The 14894-nt window shown below is 45.9% G+C and overlaps 2 protein-coding genes across 3 annotated transcripts in view; one reads left to right on the top strand and one right to left on the bottom strand.

Annotated features, from left to right (window-relative positions):
* LOC136582815 (protein kinase C delta type-like) overlaps positions 1 to 14894 on the bottom strand; it is a 111318-nt gene that overhangs the window by 36435 nt on the left and 59989 nt on the right. The gene's annotated exons all lie outside the window — the stretch shown is intronic.
* Positions 4122 to 7793, top strand: AGRP (agouti related neuropeptide). Its single transcript, XM_066584113.1, has 3 exons — positions 4122 to 4293; positions 5040 to 5128; positions 7611 to 7793. Exons 1-3 carry the CDS (start codon positions 4122 to 4124, stop codon positions 7791 to 7793), a joined length of 444 nt encoding a protein of 147 aa, XP_066440210.1.

A 14894-nucleotide genomic window follows, 5' to 3' on the forward strand; every position in this document is an offset into this window, starting at 1 on the left:
ATAATACAATTCATGAAATGTGAATAAAACCCCCTAAAATAATGTGCTTTGTTGATGAACCATTTAACTTTATGACAGCATTCAGTATTTTTAGGTAGGTGTCTAATAAAATAGCACATCTTGACTTGGCAATCTTTGCCCACTTTTCCTTGCAAAAGTGCTCCAAAATGGCAGCATATGAGGGAATCACTTTTGTAGCGCCCTCTTCATCAGACCAGAACATGGTTACCCCACTTACTTTTGGCAGACTTGATGTAAGTTTTGGCAAAGGCTTCTGTCTTGCCCCCTGTCCCACAGCCCAGATATATGATGAATATGGGAGATGGCTGTCACATGCACTACACAACCAGTACTTGTCAGAAACTCCTGCAGCTCCTTTACTGTTTCTGTCGGCCTCTTGGCAGTCTCCCGGACCAATTTTCTTCTGGTCTTTTCATCAATTTTTGAGGGACGTCCAGTTATTGGTAATGTCAGTGTTGTGCAAATGTAATCCACTTCTTGCTGACGGTCTTCACTGTGTTCCATGGTATATGTAATGCCTTGGAAATTTGTGTTCCCCTTCTCCTGATACCTTCCAACAATCAGATTCCTTTGATTTGCTGTAGCTCTTTACGGGTTTTTCTGACAAATCCAACTAAGAAAATGTCAGACAAATCCTCCTAGAAGAGCTGAACGTTATATGGGGGTAAATCAGAATCCCTGTAAATAATGGCAGCGGAGTACTGACTGCTATTTATCATGAGTTTAAATGGGATTGGCTACCCCTGAACACAACTGCATCCCCAGATATCAGAGGGTGTTTAAACTTATGCAACCACATTATTTTAGTCTTGTTATTTTCCCACCCTAAAATATTTCAGTTTGTTTTCCAGTAGAATTATACAGATAAGGGGTCACATTGAAGGGGGAAATAAACCTGAAATAATTCATCGCTGTTGGATTTTTTAAAATGACAAAAAACGGTCATTTTACCAGGGGTGTGTAAACTGTGTATATATATATATATATATGTATTATGTACAATTCTACATACATGTAATTACCTTTTTAACCATTTTGTTTATATAAAAATATAACGGGTAAAAGGGTAATAACATGTATGTAGAGTTATATATATAAAAAAGATCACATGGATAACATTTAGGGTCCCTTCACACTGGCGATGAAATTGCACGATTCCCCAGCACTGCGAGTCTGCGAGAAATCTCAAAATTATGAAACCAATGGCTTCCAATGGCTCACTTCGCATTTGTGAATGCACTTGTGATGCAGTGTGAAAACAGAATAGCAGCATGTTCTATCTTTTTGTGATCTCGCCCATTGTTTGCAATGGGGCCAGTGGCAGCAGCACCACCAGCCCCATTGAAAGCAATGGAAGATGATCTGTGACAGCTTCAGCAGGGGATTCCTTCAGCCCTCTATGGATGTGAGGCTGTCACATCCAGGGGCTTAACCTTGTTCTCAATGGGGCCGGCAGCAGCGCCGTCTCCATTGAAAACATAGGGAGATCATTGCGACCTCCTGCCGCTGCTGTGACAGCAGCAGTAGGGGATTCCTTCGCCCCAGCGGGGAGTCTCCTCATCACTGAACATGGTGACAGTGGCAGGGTGTTCAGTGATGAAAGAACTCTTTGGACCAAAGGAGTGCAGAGAAATTTTTTTCCTAATTGTATTGCTAGTGTTTTGTTTTTGTCCTTTTAGGCAAATGACTTGGGTCTAATAGATTGCACAAGGTTCTGTAGATCCTCCCTGGGAAAATGGGAATCTAGGCCCTTAGTAGAGAGTCCCTCGGGAGAACATGCCAATGTTTTTTTCAGAATGTTAGGGATGAGATTTATATCCTGGATTATAAATGGTAACAAAAATATATTCAACTGTTGATTATGGCTATTGATAGGCTTTTTGGATAGGCAATTAGCTTGGGTCAAACCGTTAATCCTAGTCATTTCACTAAGATTTTTAGAATACCCTTGAACTGCTTCCAAAGTAATGTAGGTTGCTTGTAAAATGTTGTATTGAACAATTTTTACGAATATGTTTTAAGTAGAGATGAGCAAGCATACTCGTCCGAGCTTGATGCTCGTTCCAGTATTAGGGTGCTCGAGATGCTCATTACTTGAGACAAGCACCACGCGGTACTCGTCTCGATTAAACGAGCTCTGACCATTGAATTCAATGGAGCCGGCAATACAGCCAGCTCCATTGAAAGCAATGGGCTGCCAGCGATCTCAGGATGAATATTCGGGAAGGGCTTAAAAATATAAGCCCTTCCCTGAAAATATTCCAAAACTGTGTAAAAATTAAAAAAATATATATACTCACCTTGTCCCGGCAGACGGAGTTCAGCCGCGGCCGGCAGTTCTCCTGAACTGCTGTGAGTAGTATTCAGCAGCCGGGGATTTAAAATCCCCACCTGCTGAATGACAGCTGAGAGCTGCCCCTGATTGGTCCCTGCGCTGAGCCAATCAGAGGCAGCACTCACTCACCCATTCAGGAATTCTTGAATGGGTGAGTGAGAGCTGCCTCTGATTGGTGAGGCTGTGACCAATCAGAGGCAGCCCATTCAGCAGGCGGGGATTTTGAATCCCCACCTGCTGAATACTACAGAAAGCAGTTCAGGAGAACTGCCAGCCAGACGCGGCTGAACTCCGGCTGCAGTGGAAAGGTGAGTATACTTTTTTATTTATTTTTACACATTTTAGGATGATTTTCAGGTAAGGGCTTATATTTTTAAGCCCTTCCCGAAAATTCATCCCGTGCTCGCCGGCAGCCCATTGCTTTCAATGGATCCGGCTGTATTGCCGGCTCCATTGAATTCAATGGGCTAACATTGTTCTTCTCTGCCACAGCTGTTACAGCTGTGGCAGAGAAGAACGATCTTTATGCTGACAGTGCAGGAAGGGGGGGGGTGTCTCACTCTTGCCACTATTGTGGCTTAATAGTGAGACCTCGGAGCCCGAAATGCAGCCCTGCATGTTGCTCCTCGCCTGCCCTATCCATTTCTGTGTTTTTTACATGACTTTGGTGATTTGCTAAGATTTTCACAAATGAAAACCTTAGCGGAGCACCAGTCATATACAAGAATGCTCGAGTCGCCCATTGACTTCAATGGGGTTCGTTACTCGTTACACGAAACGAACTCTCGAGCATCACTGAAAGTTCAACTCGAGTAACGAGCACTCGAGCATTTTGGTGCTCGCTCATCTCTAGTTTTAAGTTGTCCGATCAGGATATTATTCAGCCACGATTGATAATACACCTGGTTTTCCAGGCAATTTTTATTGATGATCATTAGTTGATCGGCTGTGGTCTGCTGTTCGGGACTCCAACCAATCAGCTCATCAGGCATTCACTGCCACTTGCAAAACACACAAGAAACGGAGTGGAGATAGATTGCTCCGACACCTGTGCAGTAGGCAGCACTGGTAATTGCAGGCGCAGCTCCCATTACAGCAAGGGCTAATTCACAAGGTCATATTTTTGGTCCATGTACTGCCCAAGTGTACAACAGTCTAAACTCTAATCTCGCAGTACTGTGCCAGAACCAGTGATGGACTATTAGTATTTCTGGAGAATCATATGCCGATTGCAGGAATTTTTATTGTACACAGTTGATATACAGCAATTTACATTAATTTGGGGCCCTTTTACATGGACCAATAAATCATTCAGATTCCTGCATACAGTGAGAATCTGAATGATTATCGTCCAGTCTAAATGCATGCAGCGACTGAATGATGAACCATAATTTGTTCCCTTATCATTCGTCGTTCAGTATGTATGCATGTATAAAACCTGAATGACAATCTGCCTGTGTAAACAGGTATTCGTTCATCTGCTGCCTGTCTGCCTGTCCTCTGTGAATGGAAGCGGGTGGGCCGGAACGATCTCCGACCTGCTCTGCCTCCATTCACTGAGTGAGGATCGTTCTTGTGTAAAAGCACAGGAACAGTGGGGTGACCTATCAGATATGTGCAACCGACAGATTGTCCCGTGTAAAAGGGCCTTTAGTGAAACTTCATCTGAACTATATTATGTATATGTATTTTTTTTCTCTATTGCCTACCACGCTACCAAACTTTTTTAAAAATCTTTTTTAATTTTAATAGATATCTTCACATGATGTTCAATACAGTTCTGCTTTGTGTGGTTCTGGTTCAGGCCATTCATGCTATTCTGCCCTCAGACTCTAGCAATGGGAGGCTTGAAGACTTTAGGACTGGTGCAAATGCTGGCAGATACAGCTATCCAGGATTACCACGTAAAGTCAAGGAGTCTGGGGTACTTATACCAGGTAAGACTTGTATACTTATATCTAGTGCCCCTCCAAGAACAAAATTGTGTATACCTGGCTATACTTGCCACCGCCTCCCCTCCCAGGGTGTGTGGTAAAAGCAGTACCTCCTTTAGGCAAGTAGTGATGTTTAGGAATGATGACATAGGCACTTTACCATGAATGGTGCTAAGTTACAATACCAGATATAGTGCCTAGTTGAGAAATGTGATACAGTAGGGTCCAATGCACACACACTTGCGGAATCCAGAGCAGATTCTGCCTCCTGATTCCGCAGCAAGTACTGCCCATAGACATGCTATAGAAAATCACTTTTCCATGTTCACAAGAAGAAATCAATTGTGATTTTAAGCTTGCGGTGGGTAAATTGCAGCATGTTCTATTTCGGCGCGGATTCCACACAAACGGCTTCCATTGTCACAGCAGACGGACCGTGGAATCGGCTAGCGATAACGTGGCATCATCTGTACTGTGTACTACAGATAAAGGACACTGTGGGCAGGTACGCAGGCGTCACCAGCCAGGCACTGGGTCGGATTCTGCTGCGGGATCCTGCATGCGCAATCTGTCCCGGCTGTGTGCATCCGGCATTTGTCTTATAAATGGCAGTTGAGCTTTACTTAGCACTGTGGCTCTTAGGTTATAGGCATCTGTGAATGTCTATATTAGGAAAACTTTGTGCGAATAATGACAATTAATCACAGATGCAATCATGGTAATGTATGTATTCTATCTTCTCATTTCAGCAAGTTTAGCAAGATCAGACATTCTTAAAATGGATACAGGAGCCACTGAAGAGAACCTGATGGAAGATTACAGCATGGTGGACCCAAGGGTAACTCAAACTCATATGTAGCAAAACTTAAAGAACAGGAGAGCATACATATAAAAATGAGTGCAATAAATAGATCTAAGTGTACTAGTATCTTGTCCTAGTCTAACTTGTTCTTGTCAATATAGTCTTGTTCCTATGGTTATGTCTAGTCCAGTCATTGCTTCCTAGTCTTGTGGTTTTGTCTGCTCATTCTCTCTTTGTATCTGCATAGTCTTGTTCATAGTTCAACTTTTGTCTGACTTTCTTGTTAATGTCCTCTCATTTGTTTCTCAGGGTCAGTGTTTCAGATAATCCAGGGACAGTGGTGTCTCGTTTTAGGGTCATTGTCAGGAATAGCTCAGGGAAAGCTAGCATTAGCGATAGTTATTTTGTCAGGTTGCTATTTCTGTTTTCATCAACTATCTGCTACATATCTGTCATCATCATCCGTTTACCATCCCCATGCTGTTCCTGTCATCTGCTGGTGATTTCCTAGTCTTTTATTTGCATTTGTGACTCAGGTTGTAAGGCTATTTGGCTATACTGTAATATCTGAGTACTGGGAGACATTGCTAGTCCCAGGAAAGGCAACTGCTATAAGTGAAGTCAAGTTCAGTCCTCAAGTGTCCAGCTGGCATTCTTACCAGGGGTGGGCTGGGCCAGGGACAGGATGGCATGAGCCCCTTGGGCCATTCCCCCAATATATGTTTCGCTCAGTCTATTATAACAGATTCACACAGTGGCCGCTGTACATCCAGAGGCCACGTTACCCGCTGTGCCCCTATCTTAGCCACGCTTTGCAATGCTTTAATACATAATTGAAAAGCGTCCTACAGAGAAGGAAGATGTAGCCAGAGTGAGTGTCCTCCCCTTTTTATTGGTGCAGCGCTGTCGCTCGGAGACATTCTCAGAGTCTGCAGTGGCCCCCGACCTGACCTGGTTTTGCTGTTGGCAGCCGTTTTCAGTATTTGGACTATGAGAGTGGCCAGCCAGGACTCTGAAGAAGGGGGGCAGTTGTGAGAGCAGAGACTCTGCACAACATCCTGCCTGATTGTGTGAGCGACTGTAAACTGGACTGGAGTGCAAATTATAGGCCTTAGGGCCTTGAATTTAAAAAGAACTGTTCTACCTTCCTCTCTGACCCTGATATAGCTTAAAGGGGCTGTCCCAGTCAATTTTTCTGTAAATTCCTGCAACTATGGTTAAAAGTATTAAATGCTAGTATAATGGTGTCTCCCGGATCCGCACTGTTCCAGCATGTATACTGCGGTATCATTATGACATTGTATTTACATGCAGTACCAGCCTGTGTACGGGATGTCACAGGCTGCTGCAGCCAATTATAGACCTCAGTGTTCAAGTGCTTGATGTACTTGATGGGCTGCAGCAGCCTATAACATCGCATAGGCAGACTGACTGCAGCCTATCAACACAGACCTGGCACAGAGAAAAGAGCATCCCTATTGGGCATCCCTATCCTAGGGGTTTCGGGAAGAGGCCCAGCACTGCTCTGTCCGGTAGGGACCCTGCTTAGTGCCACCGTGACAAGTGACCACTCTACCCTCCCAGTGTGCCTTGTGTCTGGGGTCACCCTACGGGACACTGCAGCAGCAGTATCTGACCGGAGAGAATACTTTACTGTATTTTTAACCCTTTCAAGTGCTCTGGACATTTTTTATACAATTAGGAAAACCTCTCTATGTGCCCTATAATGTACTTTACACTAAGACCGGCTTTACATGGTCATAAGCGCAACTGCACACTCCTTAGCGCAACTTTTTTTTGCCCTTCGAACAAGGCTTGCGGACATATTAGTTCAATTCACTGTACATTTTCTGCCCACAGGGCATCTTAACTTGTGTGCGACAAACAAATGCACCGATTAAAATGGCTAATTCATTCCAGATATGTTGTTTTTCCAGTGGAATTATGCAGTGTTTCATACATCTCCTTGCGTATTCTGTGCATATTTGTGCACCCCTCATGGTCTTCTATGGGACCTTTGGTGCATATTCTATCTTTTCTATCTTTTGTGCAGCCGAAAATGTGCACACAAAATATGGGCTTGTGAACGGACCTATTAAAATCAATGGGTTCTATTCACTGCATTTTGCACTTGCAAATTTGCCCGTGTGAAAGAACCCTAACTAACAGGTTATAGGTCTCTAGGGAGCTCTTCCATTACATGTTCAGCGCCATGTTTAAGGGGTGTCAAACACAGAGGGTCACTACTGATTGGCCACTACTGTGTGCTTGCCCACAGGCTAAACATTGCCATCCAGCCCCTGGTTTACAGATAATGATGTGAAGTCAGTAGGACTGCAATTCCAACCCAGGCCACTGCACAATGAATAGAGCTCTCTGCTTCATGCACCAAAAGAGCTAGAAGTGGGAGAATCTCTTTAAATCACAACAATAGGTGAATTAAAGAACACTTTTGCTACTTTGGAGAGTTCTGTTTGTTTTATACTATTTTCACTTTTTTTGTATTCCCCTCCTGCAGACCCTGTCACTGGAGTTATCTTCCCGTGAAGAGCGTTCACCCAGGAGATGCGTCCAGCTTCTGGAATCATGCGTCGGCCACCTGCCCTGCTGCAACCCTTGTGCAACCTGTTACTGCCGTTTCTTCAACGCAATTTGCTACTGCAGAAAAACTAGCACTAACTGCCACCAAGGCAAAAACTAGCTGTCCTCTGCTTCTACGGGGGCAGATGTCTCACTACAGTGTATTATGCTTTTGTAATATTATCAACATGTATATTTACCTATTTTCTCTACAAGAATGTAATATTTGCCTTATACAAACTGTCTCTAATATAGGATTACATGCAGTTCTTGTCTAATGTCCGTAAATATACCTCCTAGTGACTCTGTGTTAGTAGAATTAAAGGATTTATACTACGCAATAGTCTTTAATTTCGAGGTAAATCAGTAAAATCTACAAATTGCTCACTAAACTGATAGTGAAAGAAAATAAATCGATGAGGATGATCCTCTGCTGGGTCCAGACCCTGACAGGTATATGGGCTTCCTCCACAACAAGGTCTATGGTTCATACAGAACATGGATTCCAACCGTGTTTCATCAGTTTTTTTGGCTTGAAAAAGACCTTTTGTAGGTCGAAACGTTGCCTAAATTTTAAAACTATGAAACAATAAAGCATGTTCCTTTAGACAAGGAGTCCATTTTGCATCATTATATGCTGCCACCTTTTTTGCTACATGTGTTTCCCCATGGGGCTTATGTCCATAGCCCTGTTGGTGGCTTTGCATCAATCCAACAATCCGTGGGAGTGAGAGGGGGGTTGCAGAGAGGATAGGGAGGGAGAGAGAGGGATCTCTCTCACTTTCCTCTCTGCTACCCCGCGCCCCCCCCCCCCCCCCCGAATCTTCAGGGACGAGCCAGCAGGTACTCGAAAAAGGCGATGCTCTCTCGAGTAGATCGCCCTACCGAGTATGCTCGCTCATCTCTAGCTGCAATTTTTTTATCTCAGAAATCCATCTTAGAGAAAAACAACTCATGTGATTTACGGCATTTAAATCCATTAGCTAGGCGATGATGCGGATCCCACGGCCTGTGTGCATTGCTCACTGCGAACGGGCCGCGGGACGAACGGCTTCCATTGACATCAATGGAAGCTGTCCGTGCGAGGCTCGCACCAAAATAGAACAGGCTGTGATTTCCCCCCCCCCCCCCCCCCCCCGGAGCGGAAAATCGCAATTGATTTCTGCTCGTGGGCAGGAAAAAGCGATTTCACATAGCATGTCTATGGGCAGTATTTGCTGCGGGATCCAGAGCGTCGGATCCTGCAGTGCAAATACGCCCGTGTGCATTCGGCCTAAATGGCCACTAACTTTTCACACAACTTCTTCTTATCTAACAGCCTGCATGTTTATTATCATTCTTGTACTATACTTGCATTAAAAAATATATTGTTTTACTACTAAAAATAAAGTTTGAAGTGTTGCCACAGAGAGGTCTCCCTTCCAACAACTTTGCAATCCACTGCTTCTGGTTAGGCATTTAGGTTCTCTGGTAACAGGGACATGGGCACACTGCTTTACTACATGTAACGGATGCTGCCTTGCAGCTGATTGGAGCAGGGCTGTGGGAGGCAGCATGGGAAGTGTTGGAAAAAAGTCCTGGCAAGTACGGTATTGGTAGAATCACTGGTTTAGGACAACCCCCCCCCCCCACCACCACCACCACCACCTGGAAGTGGATTGTAAACAGCAGAATCGCAGGAAAATTCACATGGAAAATGGAATTGATAGCACTGAAACTGGGGGCAAACAGCAGCAAAGAAGTGGCCAACAGTGACCTGGTCTGCTTCTGAAAACTTTTTTAAAAGCTCAGTTTTGCTTTATCTCATTACCCTAAAAATGCTGAATACAAATTTCTAAATACCAAATAGTAAAAAGAAATAATATACAGGTACTAATTAAACTGCTGTTTTCTAGAGTAATATGCTAAATGTAGTCATACAAATCTGTCAATCATTTACAAAGGTAAGACATTTGAGAAGATTTATATTTGGCAAACTTCCTGTTAATAATGCATCAGTCACAGACAGCTCCATGCAGGGGCGTAGCTAGAGGCTCATGGGCCCGGGTGCAAAAGTTTAGCTTGGGGCCCCCTTCCAGACCCGTCCATCCACCACTCCTTTTCACAGCTACTCCTTGTATATCACTTTTAGCTACATTACTGTTTTTTTTAAATGACCCATCAATGGATCATTAGTAATCAGGGGTTTTAGATTTTTAAAACATCCAGAACACAAGCCTCAAGGCACGCTTTGCTTCCCCAAGAAAGAAAAAAATAATGATATATACACATACATAATACAGGCACACATACATTGGGGACAGCATAAGCTAACTTTTATAACATGTTAGGGCTCATGTCCACGACCAGGTTTTCACCACGTATTATGCACACGTGGTAATCCCAGCATGCTCTCTTTCTCTGCGTACCATGTAACGTGAGCCCTGTACACTTGTATGATACGCTGCCCATACACATTACATTGTTTCCATACGCATTGTCACTCTAAACAGAGTGGGGAATTAAAAAAAGAATCACCCTGTGCATGTGCAGTGCCACACAAAGCCATATGTGGTCCCTGCCGGCAGCGTGCACGGCTGGGAAATGTGTGAGATGCTGGTGGTCTCCCACAGTGTTGTGGGCTTACGGCTGTGGCATTGGCATTGAGCCCTTAGTCACCAATACAGCGGCTCGGTTCTAGCATACCTCTAATAGTGAAGTCAGGTGCCGGCTCGCAGAACCCCCCTCACTCACCCCCACTCCCCATCACACAGAACCCCCCTCACTCACCCCCACTCCCCATCACACAGAACCCCCCTCACTCACCCCCACTCCCCATCACACAGAACACCCCTCACTCACCCCCACTCCCCATCACACACAGAACCCCCCTCACTCACCCCCACTCCCCATCACACAGAACACCCCTCGCCCCGCCCCCCCCACTCCCCATCACACAAAACACCCCTCACTCACCCCCACTCCCCATCACACACAGAACCCCCCTCACTCACCCCCACTCCCCATCACACAGAACCCCCCTTACTCACCCCCACTCCCCATCACACAGAACACCCCTCGTCCCCCCCACTCCCCATCACACAGAACCCCCCTCACTCACCCCCACTCCCCATCACACAGAACCCCCCTCACTCACCCCCACTCCCCATCACACAGAACCCCCCTCACTCACCCCCACTCCCCATCACACAGAACACCCCTCGACCCCCCACTCCCCATCACACAGAACACCCCTCGTCCCCCCCACTCCCCATCACACAGAACCCCCCTCACTCACCCCCACTCCCCATCACACAGAACCCCCCTCACTCACCCCCACTCCCCATCACACAGAACACCCCTCACTCACCCCCACTCCCCATCACACACAGAACCCCCCTCACTCACCCCCACTCCCCATCACACAGAACACCCCTCGTCCCCCCCCCCCACTCCCCATCACACAAAACACCCCTCACTCACCCCAACTCCCCATCACACACAGAACCCCCCTCACTCACCCCCACTCCCCATCACACAGAACCCCCCTTACTCACCCCCACTCCCCATCACACAGAACACCCCTCGTCCCCCCCACTCCCCATCACACAGAACCCCCCTCACTCACCCCCACTCCCCATCACACAGAACCCCCCTCACTCACCCCCACTCCACATCACACAGAACCCCCCTCACTCACCCCCACTCCCCATCACGCAGAACCCCCCTCACTCACCCCCACTCCACATCACACAGAACCCCCCTCACTCACCCCCACTCCCCATCACACAGAACACCCCTCGACCCCCCACTCCCCATCACACAGAACACCCCTCGTCCCCCCCACTCCCCATCACACAGAACACCCCTCACTCACCCCCACTCCCCATCACACACAGAAGCCCCCTCACTCACCCCCACTCCCCATCACACAGAACCCCCCTCACTCACCCCCACTCCCCATCACACACAGAAGCCCCCTTACTCACCCCCACTCCCCATCACACAGAACCCCCCTCACTCACCCCCACTCCCCATCACACAGAACACCCCTCGTCCCCCCCCACTCCCCATCACACAGAACACCCCTCGTTTCCCCCACTCACCATCACACACAGAACCCCCCTCACTCACCCCCACTCCCCATCACACACAGAACACCCCTCCCCCCTCTTAATCATACCGAGGACGTTCCCTCTCACTGACTGCACTTACTTTAACTATGGTCTCTGCGCAGGCAGGCAGCCTCTCCTGCACATCGGCGCTTCCTCCCAGGACCTCCGCTCAGACTCCTCCCCTCTGATGATCTCTGTGCTGGAGAACCAGATGGGGGAGGGGTCTGAGCGGAGGTCCTGGGAGGAAGCGCCGATGTGCAGGAGAGGCTGCCTGCCTGCGCAGAGACCATAGTGAAAGTAAGTGCAGTCAGTCAGTGTCGGAAAGTAAGCCCCGTGGGCCCCCAGGGGCTCAGGGGCCGGGTCGCAACCGCACCCCCAGCACCCCCTATATGTACGCCAGTGGCTCCATGAAATTCATGTTGAAAGCCTGGCAAATTTTCTTACAAACCAATTTAACTTATCCAACCTCTTCACTCGGCTATCACTGATGCCGAGAAATGAATCACCCACATGGAGACCAAGATGGCCGAATTCGCATCATCATACAATAACTTCATTGGAGTCAGAGCTGGAAAAACTCAGAAAAAGTGGCAGACTCGGAGGATAGGTCCCACCACAACAACATCATTTAAGGACTCTATAGTAACAGAGTCTGTTCCATTGGATTGGGGCGTAGCCAATGTAGTGCTGATATTCAAAAAGGGGTCGAAAAGTGAAGCTGAAAACTACAGGCCGGTAAGTCTTACTTCTATTGTGGGTAAAATGTTTGAAGGGTTTCTAAGAGACGCTACCCTGGAGGACCTCAAGGAAAAGAGCTGTACGTATAACTCTGTATCAGAACGGGCTTATGAGAAATCGCGTCTGTCAAACCAACCTGATCAGCTTCTACAAGAAGGTAAGTTCTTCTCTGGACCGGGGAGAGTCACTGGATCTTGTGTATCTGGACTTTTTTAAAGCGTTTGATACTGGGCCACATAAAAGACTGGTATATAAAATAAGAATCCTTGGTCTGGTTGAGAATGTGTGTAAGTGGGTAAGTAACTGGCCCAGTGATTGGAAGCAGAGGGGGTTATTAATGGTACATACTCTGATTGGGTCACCGTTACTAGTAGGGTACCACAGGGGGGCAGTGTTGGACCCTATTCTATTTAATATATTTTTTAATGACTTGGTAGAAGGATTGTGCTGTAAAATAGCAATATTTGCAAATGACACAGAACTATGTAAAGTAATTACCACAAGGGAGGACGCAACGAGATTGCAAGAGGATCTGGATAAGTTGGGGGCTTTGACAGAAAAGTGGCAAATGAGGTTTAACACTGATAAATGTAAAAATTATGCACATGGGCAGCGAAAATACATGTCCCCATTACACACTAAATGGGAAACCACTGGGGAACACTGACATGGAAAAGGACTCAGGGATTTTATAACTGTAAGCTTAACTGGAGCAACCAGCGTCAGGCAGCTGCCGCCAAGGCAAATAGGATCGTGGCGCGCATCAAAAGAGGTCTGGGGGCACATGATGAGAGCATTGTTCTTCCTCTTTATAAGTCACTGGTCAGACCACACAGGGAATATTGTGTACCGTTTTGGGCACCCGTACCCAGGATAATTTTGCGAAAAAAATCAGCGCTGACGTTTAAAATTGTGGGGAAAAAGACACGATTTTCCTGTGATTTTCTTGCGGCAAAATAGAGATCGCCAGTGTGCAGTGGTTTAAAGAAGAAAGTTGGTTATAATAGACTGCACAACATAAGTAGGACAATCTACTGAGTAAGCAACCAAAGCATCGCATCTACAAGTCGTTTTGTGAGATTAATAAGTGATATCTAAAATTTTAAAAAAGGTTTTAAGTATTTAAAAAGTGCAATAAAAAGACATACAAAAATCGCCATTTCACCAATACAATGTAATGTATTATCTGAAAAGCACAAACAAGAAAAATTTGCAAAATTGTAATTACTTATATGGTCTACAGAGCACCTGTGAAGGACCACCGTGTTTCCCGAAAATAAGACATTGTCTTGTATTAATTTTTGCCCCAAAAGAGGCACAGCATCTTATTTTCGTCGGGGATTCCTAATACTCATCTAACAGATGCCATTCAGGTCCCTCTCGCTGGGCTCCGGCACTTCGGCAGTCTTCTATGTAGTCCTCAGCGCTGAGATATCATTGTCTTCCTGGTAAAAGGGCTAGAATACCCCTGCCTCCAGGAAGAGATTACTGTAATTGGTTCAGGATCACCACCTTAGCCAATCAGAGTCGGCACTCGATGAACCAATCACAGCCATTCAATAATGTCATTCAATGAATGGCTGCGATTGGTTCATTGAGCACTGTCTCTGAAATCAGGGTAGGGCTTATTATCGGGGTAGGTCTTATTTCGGGGGAAACAGTAATATCTACCCATATTATTAGGATGCTGCACTGGAGCTGTAAAAACGTGGCTGAACCCATAGCTAAGCTTCTGCCTTTAAGTATAGCAAACAGTTTATTCTATCAAACAGTTTATTCAGTGAAAGAAATTTTAATTGCCGATACCTTGCAGTATTTTGTGCTGTCAGTTCTCCTCTCAGCTGACATGTTCATTGGCAATAAGCTCAGCTAGTGGTTTTACTAAGGTCTGACCCCATTCTCTGTTCATTCTAATGTCTACAAATATTAAAGAAGCAAAAGCTACAGTTAATTAATCGAAAAAGAACATTGCGAGAGGTTCATTAAAATTTTTACTTTCTTGCCACATGAGCATAATTCACTCAATATCCACGTTTTCTCTTCTACTTAGATCTGTTGCCATTTTGGCAAAGAAAAAAAGCTAAAAAGAAGAAAAGTATCACCTGAATTCTGCGTGTATGCCAGATGTTAGTTATGTGTAACGCACGCGGTCACGCAGGGTGCTGGCCGCCAGCTTGTAGGGGGGACACCAGGTGTAGGTAGGCTAGAGGCTAACGGCCCTCTTAGGTCGGCCCGGCTAAATTATGTTTTTGTTCTTTGCAGCTGAGTCTTTTAAAGCTACATGAACCACCATTTTTTTTGTCTTTGTCTCCATCCCTCTGAAGTTCTGAGGCAACGCTGTCATCCAATCATTGTCCTTGCAGCACAATTGCTTAATTCTTCTACTGAAT

The sequence above is a fragment of the Eleutherodactylus coqui genome, chromosome 11 (assembly GCF_035609145.1).
Source record: "Eleutherodactylus coqui strain aEleCoq1 chromosome 11, aEleCoq1.hap1, whole genome shotgun sequence".
NCBI lineage: Eukaryota > Metazoa > Chordata > Amphibia > Anura > Eleutherodactylidae > Eleutherodactylus > Eleutherodactylus coqui.

Coding starts and splice junctions, on each gene's coding strand:
- AGRP (XM_066584113.1), top strand. CDS start 4,122: ATGTTCAATACAGTTCTGCTTTGTGTGGTTCTGGTTCAGGCCATTCAT. Junction 4,294..5,039: donor GTCTGGGGTACTTATACCAG/GTAAGACTTGTA, acceptor TTCTCATTTCAG/CAAGTTTAGCAAGATCAGAC. Junction 5,129..7,610: donor ACAGCATGGTGGACCCAAGG/GTAACTCAAACT, acceptor CCCCTCCTGCAG/ACCCTGTCACTGGAGTTATC.